We start from the raw sequence: 16574 nt of genomic DNA, 5'->3' as shown, positions 1-16574 counted from the left end.
AAAATAATGTAGATTTCCCTGAACGTACCAATTTCAGGGAGTAAATACCCCTAATATACTATGGGGCAGCCGTGGCCTACTGGCCACCGGAGGGTGGTCGGTTCGATCCCCGACCAGTAGGAAAAATGTGGGAGGGGGAAGTGGTAGAGCATTGCTCTCCCATCCCGGCTGAGGTGCCCTTGAGCAAGGCACCTAACCCCGATCACTGCTCCCTGGGCGCCGCCCATGGCAGCTCACTGCTCCGGGTTAGTGTTCTTCACTGTGTGTATCACTGTGTGTATCACTACCCTGGATGGGTAAAATGCAGAGATAGAATTCAGAGTGTGTGTGTGTCACTATCTCTGCCATAAACAGTCACTAGGGCTCATTTCCATCCATATAATACCTCTAGTGTGTAAGGGATTCACGAAGAGTGTGTTTTTGATGGCTTGTGTGAGTCATCTGAGAGCCAGAGATTTAAATCTGGAAGTTAGATGGTTGTACTGATGTATGTTGTTATGTGAAACAAACTGTATTGTGACAGGCAAACCAACAAATCAAAAAGTTTGTTCTTGGTGTCATGGCGGCTTATTGACTTGAATTTTTGCGAGGTGGATAAGATATGCTGATAGGCTTTTTCTATATCCAAGGCAAGGGATAATGTTAGTGTGTGGACTCTGAAGTTCACCAAATACACAAAGACACCATGGGGACCTACAGCCGATTTCTAGAGGGTTCTTTTTCACTGAGCATACTGTACTGGAAATTAAAAGCATCTGCATAATTTTTGTTGTAAAAAAAAAAAAAGAAAGAACTAAAAATGTTGACTGTAAAGGTGTAGGCTGAAGCTTAAGCTAATTGTACCCAAATGTTTTACATATTTTAATTGACACTTTCATTGCTAAGTGTATGCAATATGCACACAAAACAAAAACAAACTGCAAACGAAACTACACATACATAATTCCTTGTCACAACTCTTCCATATAATAATAAGTTCCTTTGACAATACATCTATTTTTTTGTCCTTACCCTTGTTTTTTGTTTTGTTAAACAGACCTTATTTCCCTAAATCCAGTCTGGCTCTCTATAATTTCTCTCTTACTCTCTTAATACAGTTAGGAAAGTAAATTCTTTTGTGCTTTCTTAAATTTATAATAATCAGAACAATTATTATAGATGGCTATCATAACCAAGTGTCAGGGAAGCCATAGCTTTACACTCCCCCTGCTTATAGCTAAATGTACAAGCCTGCATAGCTAGATTATCCCAGCCTGATTTATAGAAGAATATGGGATATTTGCAAAACGATAGAAGTCTTTGTTTCAGGCTGTCATTCATTTTCGCTCTTGAACCACAGAATCTACTACATGGCATCAAACAACCGGAATATCTGTAACAAAGAACTTCACTTGAGGCGAGCACACACCCGCTCCCGACTTTGAACACGTCATAACTTCCGTCATGCGTCATTGTTGTAGCCACGTGTCTAATTCGTAAACGAACAGCGACAACAGCTTTGGCCTAGTGTACTTATCAACATCACATGGCTAGCCTAATTATTATTAAATTTAAAGGATAAGGGTAGTACATGGTTGTCCATGTTGAATTGCAACTTATTTAGATGTGGAAATGGCAGGCTACTTTGGCATGGGAAACTAGGGCGGTGGCTCTAAAACTTTTTTTGGCTTGTGATACCACTCGAACATTACACACTCTCGTGACCCGTCATTCATAACCCTGAAACTCTTTGGTTTGTCGATTAGGGTTAGGGTCCCGATCTCAACGTTGGGAAACCCTGCTCAGCCATGTCCAATGTGTTTATCTTTGTTCAACTACGAAACGTAATTGCCCATTAACTGCATTCTATGAGACACCAATGCCTTTATTTTGAGCTTATTTATAGCACACGCTACTTGAAAGTGAAAACGATATCTGGGAAGAATTATTTAAAACTATACACGAATGATTCTTTATGAATCACACTAAATATTTGCAATGGTGTGATTTCACATTTGCATGTCTAATCAACCGTTGACATTGATAGTTCGCTATGCAGTACTGTTAGCCTGAAATGGAAAAGGAAGGCGTGTGGGCAAACATTAAGGGCACAAACACCCATTAGATAAATAAAGACACACTACTGTTACACGATACACGTCTTTATTTCAAATAACTGCAGTACAACTAAGTCTTAAGTGTCTAATATAAATTTTCTTGGCTATATAACCAACTGACATGACTATTGTACGTAAGGTTACTGATGAAGTGGGAAGATTGCTTTGATATTAATTTACACTTTAAAAGAAATTTACATAAAAAAAATCACAAAATAGACAAAACAATCTGTCTGAAAGTGGACTCTTAAGTCAGGGAATGGGAATGTTAGGCTGAGTGGGGAGAGGGGTCAATATCTGCAGTCCACTGTCTCTTTAAACCTCTACTGACTTTTCAGAGTTATTCTTTTTGAGGGCCCTCTTGGGTGCTGATCTGGGCGCTCTCTTGGCACCTGCTTTTGGGGGTTTCTGGAGCAGAGGTTCGGCTGGGGCAAGGGTAGGAATAGGGGTTATGGGCAGTTCAGAGGTGGCAGCATGGCCCTGCTGGGGCTCAGAGGGGGCCAGTGGCTCCGACTCCTCGTGCTCCTGGCAGCAGAGTTTTCCTGTGGTGGGGCAGGGCTGCAGCGCCCCCTCCTGGTGGGCCTTGCAGAAGGAGTTGGGACACAGCTGGCAGAAGGCGTCCGAGTTCTTACCGCACACATCACAGTGGTGCCATGGGCAGTCCCAACGACCTGCATAACAGCAAGATGTCAGAGTTAAAGACAGTGACACACACAGGCATAATGTCACGGCACACAAACAATAAACACCAGATAAGTGTAGACTCCAGTAGACTCTCATCTGGCTCTATAGGATTGCTTGCATGCATGATCTCAAATTAACGTCTTTGATTAACCCTGGCTTCTATGCCAGTGTGTGCCGGACAGGGGATAATAATGAACAACTTGGCAGCACCAACGGCGAAAAAAAAAATTGTGTGTGTGTGTGTGTGTGTGTGTGTGTTGAGAGACTGACCGAAGGGCCTCTTGGTGCGGTCCAGGCAGGACAAGTGGTAGGCCTTGGTGCAGCCCTTGCGGTCGCACAGCACGAGTTCTCCTCCGTCACCGCAGCGGAAGCAGTCGTCCTCCGACTGCTTTTTCCCCTCGCTCCGACTCTTCCGCCGTTTGGCCTTCTTCTTTGTTGATTTGGCTTTGGGCTCCGATGCCTGGCCATTCTACATGGACCCCCACCAGATAAATACTTATGATAAGCACTTCCACTTCCACTGGTTTCAGTTTTATTTAAAGCAGAACCCCCCAAGCAATTTGTAACAAAAAATCAACACACTAGGTCAGTAATCAAAAGTTAAATTAACTATGCATTGCGTTGAGTTGAGTTACCTTGGGCCGGTCTCCCAGGAAACCGCTGCAATTCGGTGCTCCGCAGCGACACACTGTCTTTTCGTTGCCAAGGCAATCGAGATTATAGTTGAAGGTCAGCTCTGTGCCTGTGGAAGGCCGCCAATGGTAAACAATGTTACAGACAGTCAGTATCAGCAACTCTCCCCCACACACTTATTTAAGCCCAACATATCTGCCTATGGAAGTTAGGTGTGTAAACGTTTACCTTTCTTTGCTCCAGTATTCAAAGCTTTGTAGTTTTCTCAATTTGACAATAGCAAGGTAACATTTGCCAGTGTTTTTTTGTGACAGCACAGCTGTAAGGGTGAAATCCAGTGACCCCAATGGATGCATATCTCAGCAGGTCTCCAAGACAAACTGCACTGCCATTTCAACCCAGTGTTATCTTTTATTCATCAAGTCGTATGAGCGTTGTTTAGCACTGCCGCCTGGGCAAGTACGGCAATCTAGACTATTCTCATTCGTAGTTTCACGTTGGTGGAACGAGCTGCCTAGTACTACCAGAGCAGTCCCTCTCTACCTTTAAGAAGCTCTTAAAGACCCAACTCTTCAGAGAGCACCTCCCTTTCTCACTTGCTCTTTTACTTTACTTGCACCTACAGCAGTTACAGTTCTGCACTTTTTTTCTATTTCTTATGTAAAATAGTATTTATTGGTACACTAGGTTTCTATTGCTCGTAGCTTGAGTGTTCCCTCCCTTGCACGTTGCTTTGGATAAAAGCGTCTGCTAAATGTAAGTCTCCCCTCTCTCTTACGTACCAGCTGGGATGTCACAGACAGCAAAGAGACCGACACGTGTGTCTCCATTGACCGTCCACTTCTGGGTCTCGCAATTGGGCTGGCAGCTGTGGTTCATGAAGCGCGAATAGTTGCCTTTGGGTCCAGCATCTATGATCCGGTCCTAAGGAAATAATTTTCATTATTAATATGAAAATTATATGAAAATATATATATTATTATATGCAATATATATATTATGTACTATATGAAAATAGCACACTGTTTCTTTAGGTATACATCATCACACAAAGACAGAGACATGAGTATGTACTCCCAGTTGCAGCTTACAAAATATAAGCAATTTAACATGGCTTTATGTTCAGTCTGGTCTCCCCACAGCAGTAGTACTGTTGCCAGCCAGACTGGTGTGGTAGGTCTAATGTTGTTGTAGGGTGCAGAACTCTACCAAGAACTATAGCAAAACTAAAGCACATGACTTAAAACGGCTGTGCTAATAGACTGTTGTATTGTCTACTGTAGTGCCACAGAAGTTTGCACAGTAGCACTCCCAATGCAATACTGTTCCTCTGGCGCCCTCTTCTGACAATTCCAGTCACTGCACAGACTGGAGCTTTCATGAGGGAGCTGCTAGGACAGACAGAGAACCCTTCTGTCTCAATGGGGCCACACTGGGTTATCTGGTATTTCCTGGTAAAAATCACTGTCTTGGAAATGTATGTGATTTGTAACAAAATGCAATTTTAAACAATGTCTACTAAAACAAGTCATTACAGGTGATTGTACACTTAGCTGCAACACCAGCGGACTAATCACCATTCCCTCATGTTGGCCGAAGCTAGTGGTCTGCGGGCGTTTACCTTATCAATGGTGAGCATGTAGAAGTCAGACATGTCATTGTCCTGGGCGTATCTGATGCGGGTGCGGCATTCCTCCTCATCGATCAGCTCGCCCACATACTCGTTCACAAACTGTCCCTGCAGACACACACACACGTTCAGATGGCACCCTCTTCAAATACACTCTAACTAAGAACAGAAACACAAGAAGGCTGTGTTTGCCCTGGCCTTTAACATCTACTTCCCAAGAACCTAATACCCAGTCCAATACACCAACACAACTTCCTTGATGAAGACAAGCACGCAACTCTGAATCCCACCCACACCCACGCTTTTTTGAAGAGGCCTCAACTGTACTCCACACCATATAAGACACACAGACCTTCTTGATGTCACGCAGGGACAGCAGGCCCCAGCCCTTGCCGGCGGCGCGGATGATCTTGGTGTCGGGGTACTGGCGCTTAGTGAAGTCCTGGTTCTGGCAGCGCTCCGCAGCCGGGCACACCTGCGGGTGGCACTCGTAGAGCAGCATGCGGTTCAGGCACTCCGACTCGAAGCTGCATGGACGCTCATCCGTCGGCTTGCAGTTGCACTTGGGGATCTCCGACACGTCCGCAGTGTAGATCTGCACCCGCCCGCACGGCTTATTGATCTGAGGGGAGGGGTGAGGCAGGCAGTCGAAATTGAGAGAGTGTTCACAAGAGGAAGAAAGTTGGAACACTCTAGCTACCATTCCCTTACAGAACACAGGTGACGGCTAAATTATATTATTATACGACTCATCAGAAAGTTGCAAAAAGTTCCGTTGATGCCATTGATACCATTCCCTTACAGAACAAAGGTGACGGCTAAATTATAATATTATACGATCAGAAAGTTTCAAAATTATTTTTTTCCGATAATGACCGCCAGACTACATATTGTCCCTTAGCAGCATCATAGTATTACATAGAAAGAGGTTTACCCCCTCGTCAATTACAGAGCTCATAGCTTTACAATCAGCTTCTGAAACAGGCCACTAGTTTTTACTTAAGGGAATTCGTTTTTGAATTTTGTTCATTTTATTTTGAATTATATAACCAGGCTAGAGAACAAACTTATATAGCTATCAGCTAACATTGTCACCAAGAGCTAAAGGCTTTACTTTAAAATAAATATCCAAACAAATAATGATTAGATGGGAGATTATTAAATAACAAAATGTGTCCAGTGGATGGGCAAGCTTTGCAGGCTTATGAGCTGAGCTGGGAAGTCATCAGCTGACCCCAAAAGCTTTGTGAAGCACCTTAGGGTCACGCTTCTCAAGAAAACTCTTTCCAGTTGAGGAACACATCTCATGGCCCACATACAAGGGTAGAACTTCTTATTAACATTATTTAATTATAGGCTTGTAGACTGGGGATATAAATATACACAGACAGGATGTGCTCTGGACAAAAGAGGAGCCTAGATGTGGTGATTACATGGAGAGGGGAAAGGGTAAGGGGTCAGGGTCAAAGGTCATACCTTGATGTATTTATAGGGCGGTGGCTTCTTGTTTTTCTCCTGAGCCTCTTTTGCCTCACGCTCCTGTTTCACCTGCTTGAAGCGGACCTCAGCCTCCAGCAGGGCTATAGAGAGAGAGTGAGAGAGAGCGAGAGAGGAGAGATAGACGGGGGAGGAGGGAGAGAAAGAGGAGTTGGACGTAAGAAAGGAAAACAGAGAAACAGCCACAGTCAGATAGGGCAGAAGGCATAAGAGATACACACATAAAAGCATTCTTATGTAATGGCTTCCAAAGTGGAGCTCTGTAACCATGGCACCCTGTGGCAGAGCTGTGACCTCACCGTTCTTGAAGACCTTGCCGATGTTGGTCTGCTGGCACTTGCTGCCACGGTCGCCCTCCACGTAAGGGAACACGCGGCCCTGGTGGGTCCAGAAGTAGTCTTTAGAGCCGAAGAAGAAGACTGGGAACTCGCCAATCTCGTGCCGCAGGTGCTGGATGTTGGTGGGGATGCTCCGTGGGTGGCGGATCTCTGCCGGCCACCACCTGAGGGAGCGGCACCAGGTCAAAAGAGTGAAACATCAGACCTCAAACTCCTCTCACTGCAAACATGTTTATACCATATACATGTGTATTACTAGTGGGGGCATGACAAAGTAGGGGTGGGAATTGCCATAGAGGCGACTTTAACGATACCACCAGCTATATCTGGGTTACAATATGACATTTATATGATTCCTTACATTTGACCATTCAGCAAGTATTGTGATTTTTTCCTGCGATTCATTTCACCCTTTTAATACGTTTTGTATACTGGAAGTCTCTACACTCATCTTTGCTCAGTAAATGTTTTCTCGACTATGACTTCGGGTCCAATTTCCACTGTGACGCAAGAGAAGAACGAGGTCTTGTCATGTTGTGGACTTCAGAAGCAATGTTATTAGAGTACCATAACATGAATGCACCAAAATAGTATTGAAATCACAACAATCAAATAACAAACTGAATATCACAATACTTGGCACTGCTGTATCAAAAAAACTACTGCACTGTAGCGATTATTCATAGATAGTATAGCACAGGATGCATGTGGCACATGGAAAACACTGTTAATGTGCTTAGAAACACCCATGCAGTCTGCACTTGAAATAGAGAAGAGAAGGCCTGAGTGGTTCCAGCCTGATCTGAAGTCAAATGCGATTTATTATTAAGGAAATAAAAGGGATTCCCACAAAGCCTCAATGTGGGCACTGTCTGTAGATCTTAGTTGGTCCTTGTGCTCTTTAATCTTTCTTTGCCATGTGCAGTTTGTCAAGGATTTGGCTCGAGTGACAACTGTGTCAGTCATGGAACATCCTGTGTGATTCCCTCCCTTCAGTCTGGTGTTATTATCTGGAGACACCTGACTGACTTAATAAGGCTAAAGAGGTCTTTTGTTTCCAGAAGAATGAACTGCTTGCGGTTTACTTTGGACAGCACATAACTGGACTCTTAGCCATCTCCAACATGCATGCTCGTCTTATTCTTCAGGTCATTTGAAACGTTATTCTGTCCAAGAACTAGAACTAGCTTTCTAGCTACCCATTGGAAATGGCCGTGAAAGATACATTTCCTCCTGTTAAATGGGAGGTTCAGATCTTGGACTCTGTAAAGTCCGTTGAGACAATGATAATTATGGGGGGCTCTAAATAAATAAATAAATAAACCTGAACGGATTAAAATCTGCTAGGGAGCTTGACGATGCTCAATCCTCACACCTCGAACACAGCTTTGGGATTAACACTGCTGTGTGGAACAAAGATGAGGGCGTCACTGCTCACCTGTAGATGCCCAGCTTAACCCAGATGATGTCGTGGTATTTGGGCCGCTTGCCAGTGCGGCAGTCGTTGCAGAACCAGCTGCCGTCGGGCATGGCGATGTTGAGACAGTCAGGGTGGAATGCCGCCGGGCATGACTCACAGCAAAGCAGACTGCCGCCTATACCCCCCCACACACACCCACACACACACACACACACACAGACACAAATAAGGACACAGACACAAACAAAGAGTAGGACCGAAATGTGTAAAACAGGGGTGGTGCAACAGACATCAGGGGTGACATTCCTGCTCTGGAGATGACCCGAGCCAGAGCGTGTGGTTCTACTGCCTTTTCTGGTTTATGTGTAGGGCTGACACAGCTCAACGTAGGTGGTAAAAGGTGTAAGGCTGCGAGTTACAGCAGCTCATGGGCTTAATCACTGAGTCAATCAATCAATCAATCAACGTGCTTGTTGGTCTGCGCGTGGACATGCATTCGCAAATCTGAACCTGTAGATGCAAGCTTTCTGTGGCTGACAAAAACATCCATTACCTCAGACTATGTGCAGAGAAAGAGCCGTGATCTTCAATAAAAGTTTAAAACAGCCATCATTCTAAGACTACAGTGAGTACAGGAATGTCCATCAATTAAAATCATTAGTAATTAAAAGAATGCTTTCCTGTTTGTGATTACTGATATAATTAATTTCGAAACACTGTTAATGACTTAATGTATTAATCAAGTGCCTTGTTTTAATAATGACCTTGTTTGAATCATTTGCTTATGTAAGGAGGAACATGCCTTTTCTGTTTTTCTGTGCGTGTGTAACTTAGATTATAAGGTGCTGACACGTAAGAAAAGGAACCTTTTGTCTATGTTTGAATAAGGTCAGAGGTGATAAGAAGGGTCAAACTGTGCTTCTTCGACCCTGTGTAAAACTGACATCCTTGCATTACAGAAAGGGCAGTTGGGATGACACAAGTCTGACTTTTAGTCGAATGTGGCTACTCTTGCTGATACTCACATTTATGGCGTTACGGTGGGAGACAGAGGAAGAAAGGTTGCTGACCTTTGGAGCAGACGAAGCACCAGCTGACGTTTACGTGGCTGTGCTGGCTGCGGCCCTTCTTGGGCGTGAAATGAGCGCTGCAGATCATTGCGGTGGGAGTCAGCATCTCACTGCCCGCAGCAACGCACTGGTCTCCCGTGTGATAGGCCACTGGGCAGCGCAGACAACGCATCATCTTTCCTGAAGCAACAAGGGAAAAACAGAACTTTTAGAAAACTAGTCACTAGAAAAGTATCTGTCTGTTTGTGTGTGTGTGTGTGTGTGTGTGTGTGTGTGTGTGTTTCAGGGATGGGAAATTAGCACCGCCAACCACCAAATGCGGGAACATTGGCATGAAGTGGATTTGATCAACCTACCTACCACAAACAAAGGGGGAATTTAACAAACATAATAGACATGATTTAATCGTTCTGTAAAGTCAATTCAGTGTGTGTGGTGTGAGGAACAAAATGAATGACCATTAGTACATAAATATTCAATCGTATTTTTTTAAAGAAATGTAATAAGCATTAATAAATACATTTCTATTATAGAATATTACGATTTTTTTTATATATACAGGAAAGTTAGTAACACACAAAATTGAACAAAAGAAAATGAAAAATGGTGAAAAATATAAGTGGCTGGTAGATTTGAGAAGAAATGAATTCCCCTCTCTGGAGTGTCACCTTTAGTGGCTTTGGCTTTGGCCTTGCCGCTGTAGTGGCAGGAAAGGCACGTGTGTAGTGGGCAACGGAACCCTCGGTTATCGAAGACGGAGAGCGGGTCGGGCCGGAGACACTCCTCATGGTAAAATCGGCCACAGTGGAGAACGCTGCAGCGCCTGACCTCCCCTTCTGACTGCTTACAGCAGAAACACACCTGTGTGCCTGAGATAGAAAGAGAGAGGGAGAGAAAGATTTATGATTTGATGCACTGGATTGATTTCAATCTTCAATCAAACTATTGTAAAATCTACAAGCTAAAATAAGCTTACTGTGTGTGTGTGTGTGTGTGTGTGTGTGTGTGTGAGTGAGTATGTGTATGACTTACCTGAGCTGCACGGAACACACAGCACTTTCTCATCTGCTGTGTGTAGCCGTCCCAGACACTCTGCATGGAACGAGCTACAACACCCCCCCTCACACACCAGCAGCTCCTCACCAGTGTGCTCACACACCTACATACAAACAAAACAAAAAGAATATCCATCTCAGATGCAGCTCTTAGGCAATGTGTGCATACCACTAAATAACTTTACTCAGTCCCAGCAGTATGTCGCCCACACACACGGTGCTCACCTGACACACACTCTCCTTCTTAATGCTTTTCTTGGCAGCCTGGGTCTCATCTGTGCTGTCACTTGGAGACTCGGGCCTCTCCTCACACATAGAGGCCTAAACGCACACACACACGAACAAATTCATATTTCTGCTTCTACATGTCATTTTACATACATTTATATCCGTTGGTTACATTCGTGGGACATAAAGATTACAGCCAAAAAAGTACAACAATATTGGGGACTCGGATGGAACTTAGCTCTGTTGATGATTGGCTCACCTCAGGTTCAGGGTGGGACTTGAGGCGCCTCTTTTTGGGAGTGGCAGCAGCTGATTGGCTGCTGGGTCCTGTTCTCTTCCTGGGGCGCTTAAGCGTCCCTGAAGCTTCCTCCCCTGGAACACAAGCGGAAGATCAAAGCAACATTTCCCTCACAGTCCTAAACTGACATTTTTGTTGCTTTTTGCTGCTTGAGAGATACTTTCACCAGGGTTTTACATAATCCTTTATAACACTATAGATATCTCCCTGGTCTTGGTTGTCTAAAGATGCCCAAATAGACCATCAATGCCTCTGATGAGACACAGAAGGTTCTATAGAATGTTCTAGAGAGTTCTGAAGTGTGGGTCAAGTTCTTACCTATGACCTGAGCTTGGAGCATCCCTGATGATCTTTTCTTCCCTTTGGTTGGGATGGAGGTTGTCTCCTCTGCTCCCTTGCGCCGCCTCTTCTTCACCTCTGATCCACTGCTCTCTGCCTTCAGCTCTGTGTCAGTGGTCTGTTTCTTCCTACTCCTCACAGTGGTGGCAGGTTCTGCCGTCTTACCCTGTGGATGGATATCAAAATTTGACAAATCGAAAAAGAGGGTGAGTGCGAGACAAATTGGCACCCTCTGGACCACAGTAAACTTGACCTGCTAGACGACTGGCGCTGAACAGATTACACTGAGGGATCTATTAAAGTTCAGCTAAAGACTCTAAAAAGCTGACAGTGAATACAACTAAACCAAACTTCTACAGAAACGCTGTGTGCTCTTTCTTTTCTCGTCATCACCTCAATGTCTCCATCCATGCCTCACCTTTGGAGTCTTCACTTTGGGCGTGAAAACGTCCAACTTGATCCGTTTTTTGGTCTGTTCCTTATTTTCCCCGCATTTCTCCTCCAGCTCTCGCTTCAGGTTCTTCTTTCCTGAGAAGGAAGGGATAAGGGGGTTATATTCCTCAGATCCTCAAGAACAGTGTTACACCAAACACCAATAAGAATGCTAAAACGGTTGTATCTGCAGTTTATTTAGCTATGCTACTGCACTCTGCCGTCTGTTATGAATTTTATGGAAAGGATAAAGTGTAATTTCCTTTTAATCCATGAAACAGGTGGTCCTACCTTTGGGCTCAGTCTTCTCTTTGCTCTGAGCAGGTTGGCTCTTCGTCCTAGAAGTCTTCGGGACCTTTTGGGCTGCATCAGCTATTCAATAAGAGGTTGCAATTCTTAGATACAAAAATCCTAAAATTTAAACCACAAAGTGATTCTACATACTCCCTTCATACAACCCTTCACAGACCTTTATAACTTCGCCATAATGCTTTCTAGTTCAGATCTAGATTCACAAAAGTGGCAGTTTTGGCTTGATCTTTTATGTGCATAAGTGTGGACTACCTGTTGCCTCTTGGCTGGCAGGCTCCTGGGGGATAGGTTTAACTTCAGAGATCATGGGCCTCCCTCTCTTCTTGGGGGTGCTGGCGTTGGGCGGCTGTTTGGGCTTGGGCTTGGTTTGCCTCTTCCTCACCGGAGTGGGGCTGATGAGGTCTGCAGGGAGGGGCTCCTTCACGTGCACATGTGCACACACAGACAAGGGCAGACACACAAACACCTCTTTAAGCAATTGAGATTACAAGACTTAAAACAGGTATCCCCCAGTTTCATTCACAGCGTTTCAAAACGTTTTCATGACTTCAAGGACACATTCCCAACCTTCATACACAACATTGCATCCATTACTCCACAGGTTGGGTTAAAATAATAGGCCTGTAGCATTAAACTACAATGGTAAGTTTTGTCTGGAACAAATAAATTATGTGAGATTTCAGTTGTAGCGCACCACATGCTGTAGTGGTGGTGTGTCGCTGTTGAAAGCAACTGTACGTCAAAATCACATTTCATGACTTTTCCAAAAATGAGTTTCATTGCTTTTCCAGGCTTGGAAAATGAAAATTCCTAGACTTTTCCATGATTTCCATTAATGTGTGAACCCTGATATAACTGTACAGGGTTGTGGGCTGCATTTCGTCTTTCGTCTTACACATGTTCAGGAGTGTGTGTGTGTGTGTTTTTACCTGAGCAGAAGGCTGTTCCAGTACTTTCAGGTCTGTGGTCGCAGTGGCTTTGACTCTCTTGCGTCTCTGTGGAGGTTTGGGCGGTTCAGTTTTCAGAGGTCCGAGGTTGGAAGCAGCAGTGGTGGTCTCCTACTCACATTTACAGAGACAGACACAATTGATGCTCTGTGGGTCTTCAATTCTATCTAGATTATGTGGGAACAAAAGTGTGTTTGTGTGTGTATGTGTGTGTGTGTGTGTCCTCACCTGAGCCGGTGTGTGTGTGGCCACTTCAGGGAGGCTTAGCACCTTTCTTCTCCTCCTCTTCACAGGTGTGCTTGTCACCTGACCTTCAGTGCCCTCTGTGCTGACCTTTGCCTCCTTCATGACCTTGGTCTCCTTGGTAACCTTGGTAACCTTTGTAACCTTTTTAACCTTTGTAACCCTTGGGGCCCTCCTGCCGGGGGCTTTCTTGGGCACTGAAGTGTTGCTGTCTTTGGAGTTGGCGCTGGGCATGTTGCTGTGTGCGAGTGCAAAGGAGGGTGCTGTGTGTGCCTCAGGCTGCTGCTGCTGAGTGTGTGCTCGCTCAGTGGGTGTGCTGGTGCACAGGGGCAATACATAGCCGATTCGTGCTGGCCCTCGGCAGGTGACGTGTCTAGGGGCCTCCTCTTCAAATTTCACCGGGGTCATCGGGACCCTGCACTCAGAGGGCGCGCCCTGGTCTGGCTCTGGCTGGCAGGGGGAGTGGTGGACTTGGGTATAGGGAAAGGGGCTGCATGGCCCCGGCGGGTTGCCGTGCACGTAGCTCAGGGTGAACTTGGCGATGCGGTCCTCCAGGCCCATGCCCATGGCCTCAGTGGCCTGGGAGATTCCCAGAAGCCACTGCTGCCGGAGCTTCCGGGGAACAGCAGGTGGGGCTAGCTGCTCGGGAACACACAATCAGGTAAACAATGTGAAATAAATAATTAATATTAATGACTGACTGGCATAAAAATACATACAAATCTATATCCAGCTTTAATAAGTTAGTTATTTACAATTAATTAGTTCAAATTTATATTATTTTGGCCCCTTAAGCCATAGTCTTTGGCACTGTTTAAGGTGTACTTGTGGTACGGAGAAGAATGAAGGGCTGGTGAGAAACATGCTACATTGATGCCCCTGCTAAAGGGTATCTTATAGACAGAGACTCCTAATGCATATGTTTACATCCTGAGGGTGTGGTGAAGACTGAGTTGCTGACGGCTGGTACCTTCTTACGGTCCGGCTGAGGAGGCTTCTCAAGGGTGAGCTCCTGGTACTGCTTGCCGTCACGGAACGGCACCATGCATTTCTCAAAAACATAGCCTCTCTCCGAAGCCTCACTGAAGTACTGCACGTGGTACAGGACACTGTTCAAGGCTTTACACACATACACATACACACACACACACACACACACACACACGAGAGAAATGTATTATGTTGTTGAAAGATATTTGCAAGTTATAACAATACCAACTCAGGCACATATCTTGCTTTAAACACCAACAGAATTTGTGCGATGACAAAGTGTTTAAACAGCTTGTCTAATGACTGCAGAAATTGTGTTTAGGTTTATTTACAGTATAAGTAACTAAGAGAGGCTGCTTGACTGCTTACATACCATTCTGCTTGATGTGTTGGTTAAACTGGGGGTCTGTGGTAACCATGCAGGGCCACCAGGGGTACCCCAACATTTTGGTCCATACCACGTCCCCCGCAGAAAATTGCTCGTGGACCGTTCCAACTGAATTGCTCACATATTGCTCAATCTCAACCTTCTTCAAGCGAGAGGGAAAGGTGGAGGAAAGAAGAGATAGGCAAGTAGGGGGGGTTAGACACCCTGATCGCAACTGTCAATCATGCTTACGGATTCATCCATCAATAAATGTAATAGGGACCACACTAGCTTAATAGAGTGGTGTAACGATCTAAGTGTTGGGGATACATCAATGCTGTTCGCTCATAATACATTCGCTTGGGAAAGAATAGCAGATAAACTTCACAAAAATAATTAGATGGATATATTTAGTCATTTAGCAGACGCTTTTAAAAGAACAGACTGCAATATTGGCAGGATACACAACACTCTTATGACCTTAAGCTATGAAAGACTCTACCATCTCTCTGTGTGTGAAAAAATGGAATAAGCTAGCTGAAGGCATTAAAATACAGCACAAACATTGTGAAGAATGTCCTCAAAACACAACTTTACTTTCAGGTCCTGTGTTAAACAGACTTTGACATCATTAAAGTATAGCATGCAACTTAATCTAGACAACCACAAATATGAAAAATAGGAGGGCTATAACTACCGGGTTAAAGTTCACAGCGATGCATGATTGGTCCATGGAGGCAAAGGTAGTGATCGACCTAGTGGTGAGGGTTTTAGATTCTGTGACATGATTGGTTGAGGTGGTAGCTGGGTCGGCTGACTGTGACACGCCCTTGTCGAGTGACACTCGGACTGTGAGGGGTTTCTGAGCGTTCAGAGGGGGCCTTTTTTTCACTGGACGGCCCTTCCTCTTCCTCCTAGTACTTGGGGCTCCCAGAATCATCTCTGGCATCATAACGGTGGACTCGGGACGCTCCCCATCTTCGGTTAAGCAGGTGGAGTCACACCTTCCATTGGGCAACGGCTTGTTGCCGTTGGCAGCCGCCGGTGCCCGTTTCGGAAACTTCAGCTTGATATCCTGGGTTGGGGCGGAGTTCTGAGGGTCGGGCTCGGCACCTTTGATGGGGGATTCCGTGCCAACGGCAGCAGTGGTGGTGCCATGCTTGGGCTGCTCTCCGTTGTTGAGCACCCGCGAAGTGAGGTCCTTAAGTTGCTCTAGGTTGTGGCCAAGGCCATTCTGCATCTTGGGCAGGACACCATCTTGGGGTGTGGCAGCCAGCTGGGTGGAGCCCTTGTCCATGATGAGGTTGGCATCTGTGCCGACCTCACCTCTCCCTTTACGTCCACCAGCCAGTGAATCAGATGGCTGCTTCATGCTGATGGGGCTTCGGGGCTCAGGCATTAGGGGAAGAGAGCCTCCCTTACTGTCCATCCCATTCACACACAGTGTCCTTCTCTAACCTGAAACATACAAACGCACAGGGGAAGGAGGTGGATGAGAAACTAATGAGTTATGAACTTTTCTTGTACATAATTACATGGAGACAAAAAGACAGACACTCTGTTGTTGGCATTTGTCTAGTAGCTCTAGAAAATATCTTCACTGGAACAGTTTAAAAGTATGACTATTTCAAGCTTCTGCATGCACCAATTACTTCTGCCCTAGGCCCCATGGGTTGGCATAAAAATAAGACTGTTAATTTCTATGTTTAGGCAATTGTAGGGGCATTTGTAAATCAAGCTTATTCTAACCAATTAAACACCAAGTAATATAACGACGCCACACATACCAACACTCGAATTCGTATGAGGACATTATAAACACATATTATTCAGGGCAATGGTACACATTTGAAACAACCAAATTCGTCCGGAAACCCATCTGAGGGGGTATAATTTAGGTGGGACTTGTTGCCATTTGCACCTGCAGCGACTACCGACTGTAATGTGCAAGCACGATAACGAGTTTAAACACACTGAGTTTTGCTGCCATTGCTT

At 45.0% G+C, this 16574-nt stretch overlaps 1 protein-coding gene across 1 annotated transcript; it reads right to left on the bottom strand.

The window, feature by feature from the left end:
- Positions 1–2411: 2411 nt before the first annotated feature.
- Positions 2412–16017, bottom strand: nsd2 (nuclear receptor binding SET domain protein 2; the record flags this gene model as incomplete). The annotated part of the gene is made up of 23 exons (XM_080850691.1): positions 15277–16017; positions 14586–14742; positions 14193–14341; positions 13208–13861; positions 12962–13090; positions 12285–12450; positions 12012–12092; positions 11707–11816; positions 11268–11454; positions 10911–11023; positions 10649–10744; positions 10401–10527; positions 10037–10237; positions 9369–9548; positions 8317–8473; positions 6840–7042; positions 6520–6623; positions 5396–5665; positions 5035–5151; positions 4196–4337; positions 3416–3522; positions 3051–3249; positions 2412–2767 (listed from the first exon to the last, which is right to left on the bottom strand). The coding sequence occupies exons 1-23, from the start codon at positions 16006–16008 to the stop codon at positions 2412–2414; spliced, it is 4737 nt and encodes a 1578-aa protein (XP_080706817.1). The 5' UTR covers positions 16009–16017.
- Positions 16018–16574: the final 557 nt, after the last annotated feature.

The sequence above is a fragment of the Sprattus sprattus genome (genome assembly GCF_963457725.1).
Source record: "Sprattus sprattus genome assembly, chromosome: 13".
Lineage (NCBI taxonomy): Eukaryota > Metazoa > Chordata > Actinopteri > Clupeiformes > Clupeidae > Sprattus > Sprattus sprattus.
Note: the sequence above shows the minus strand (reverse complement) of the source record. Positions and strands in the feature narration are given on the sequence as shown.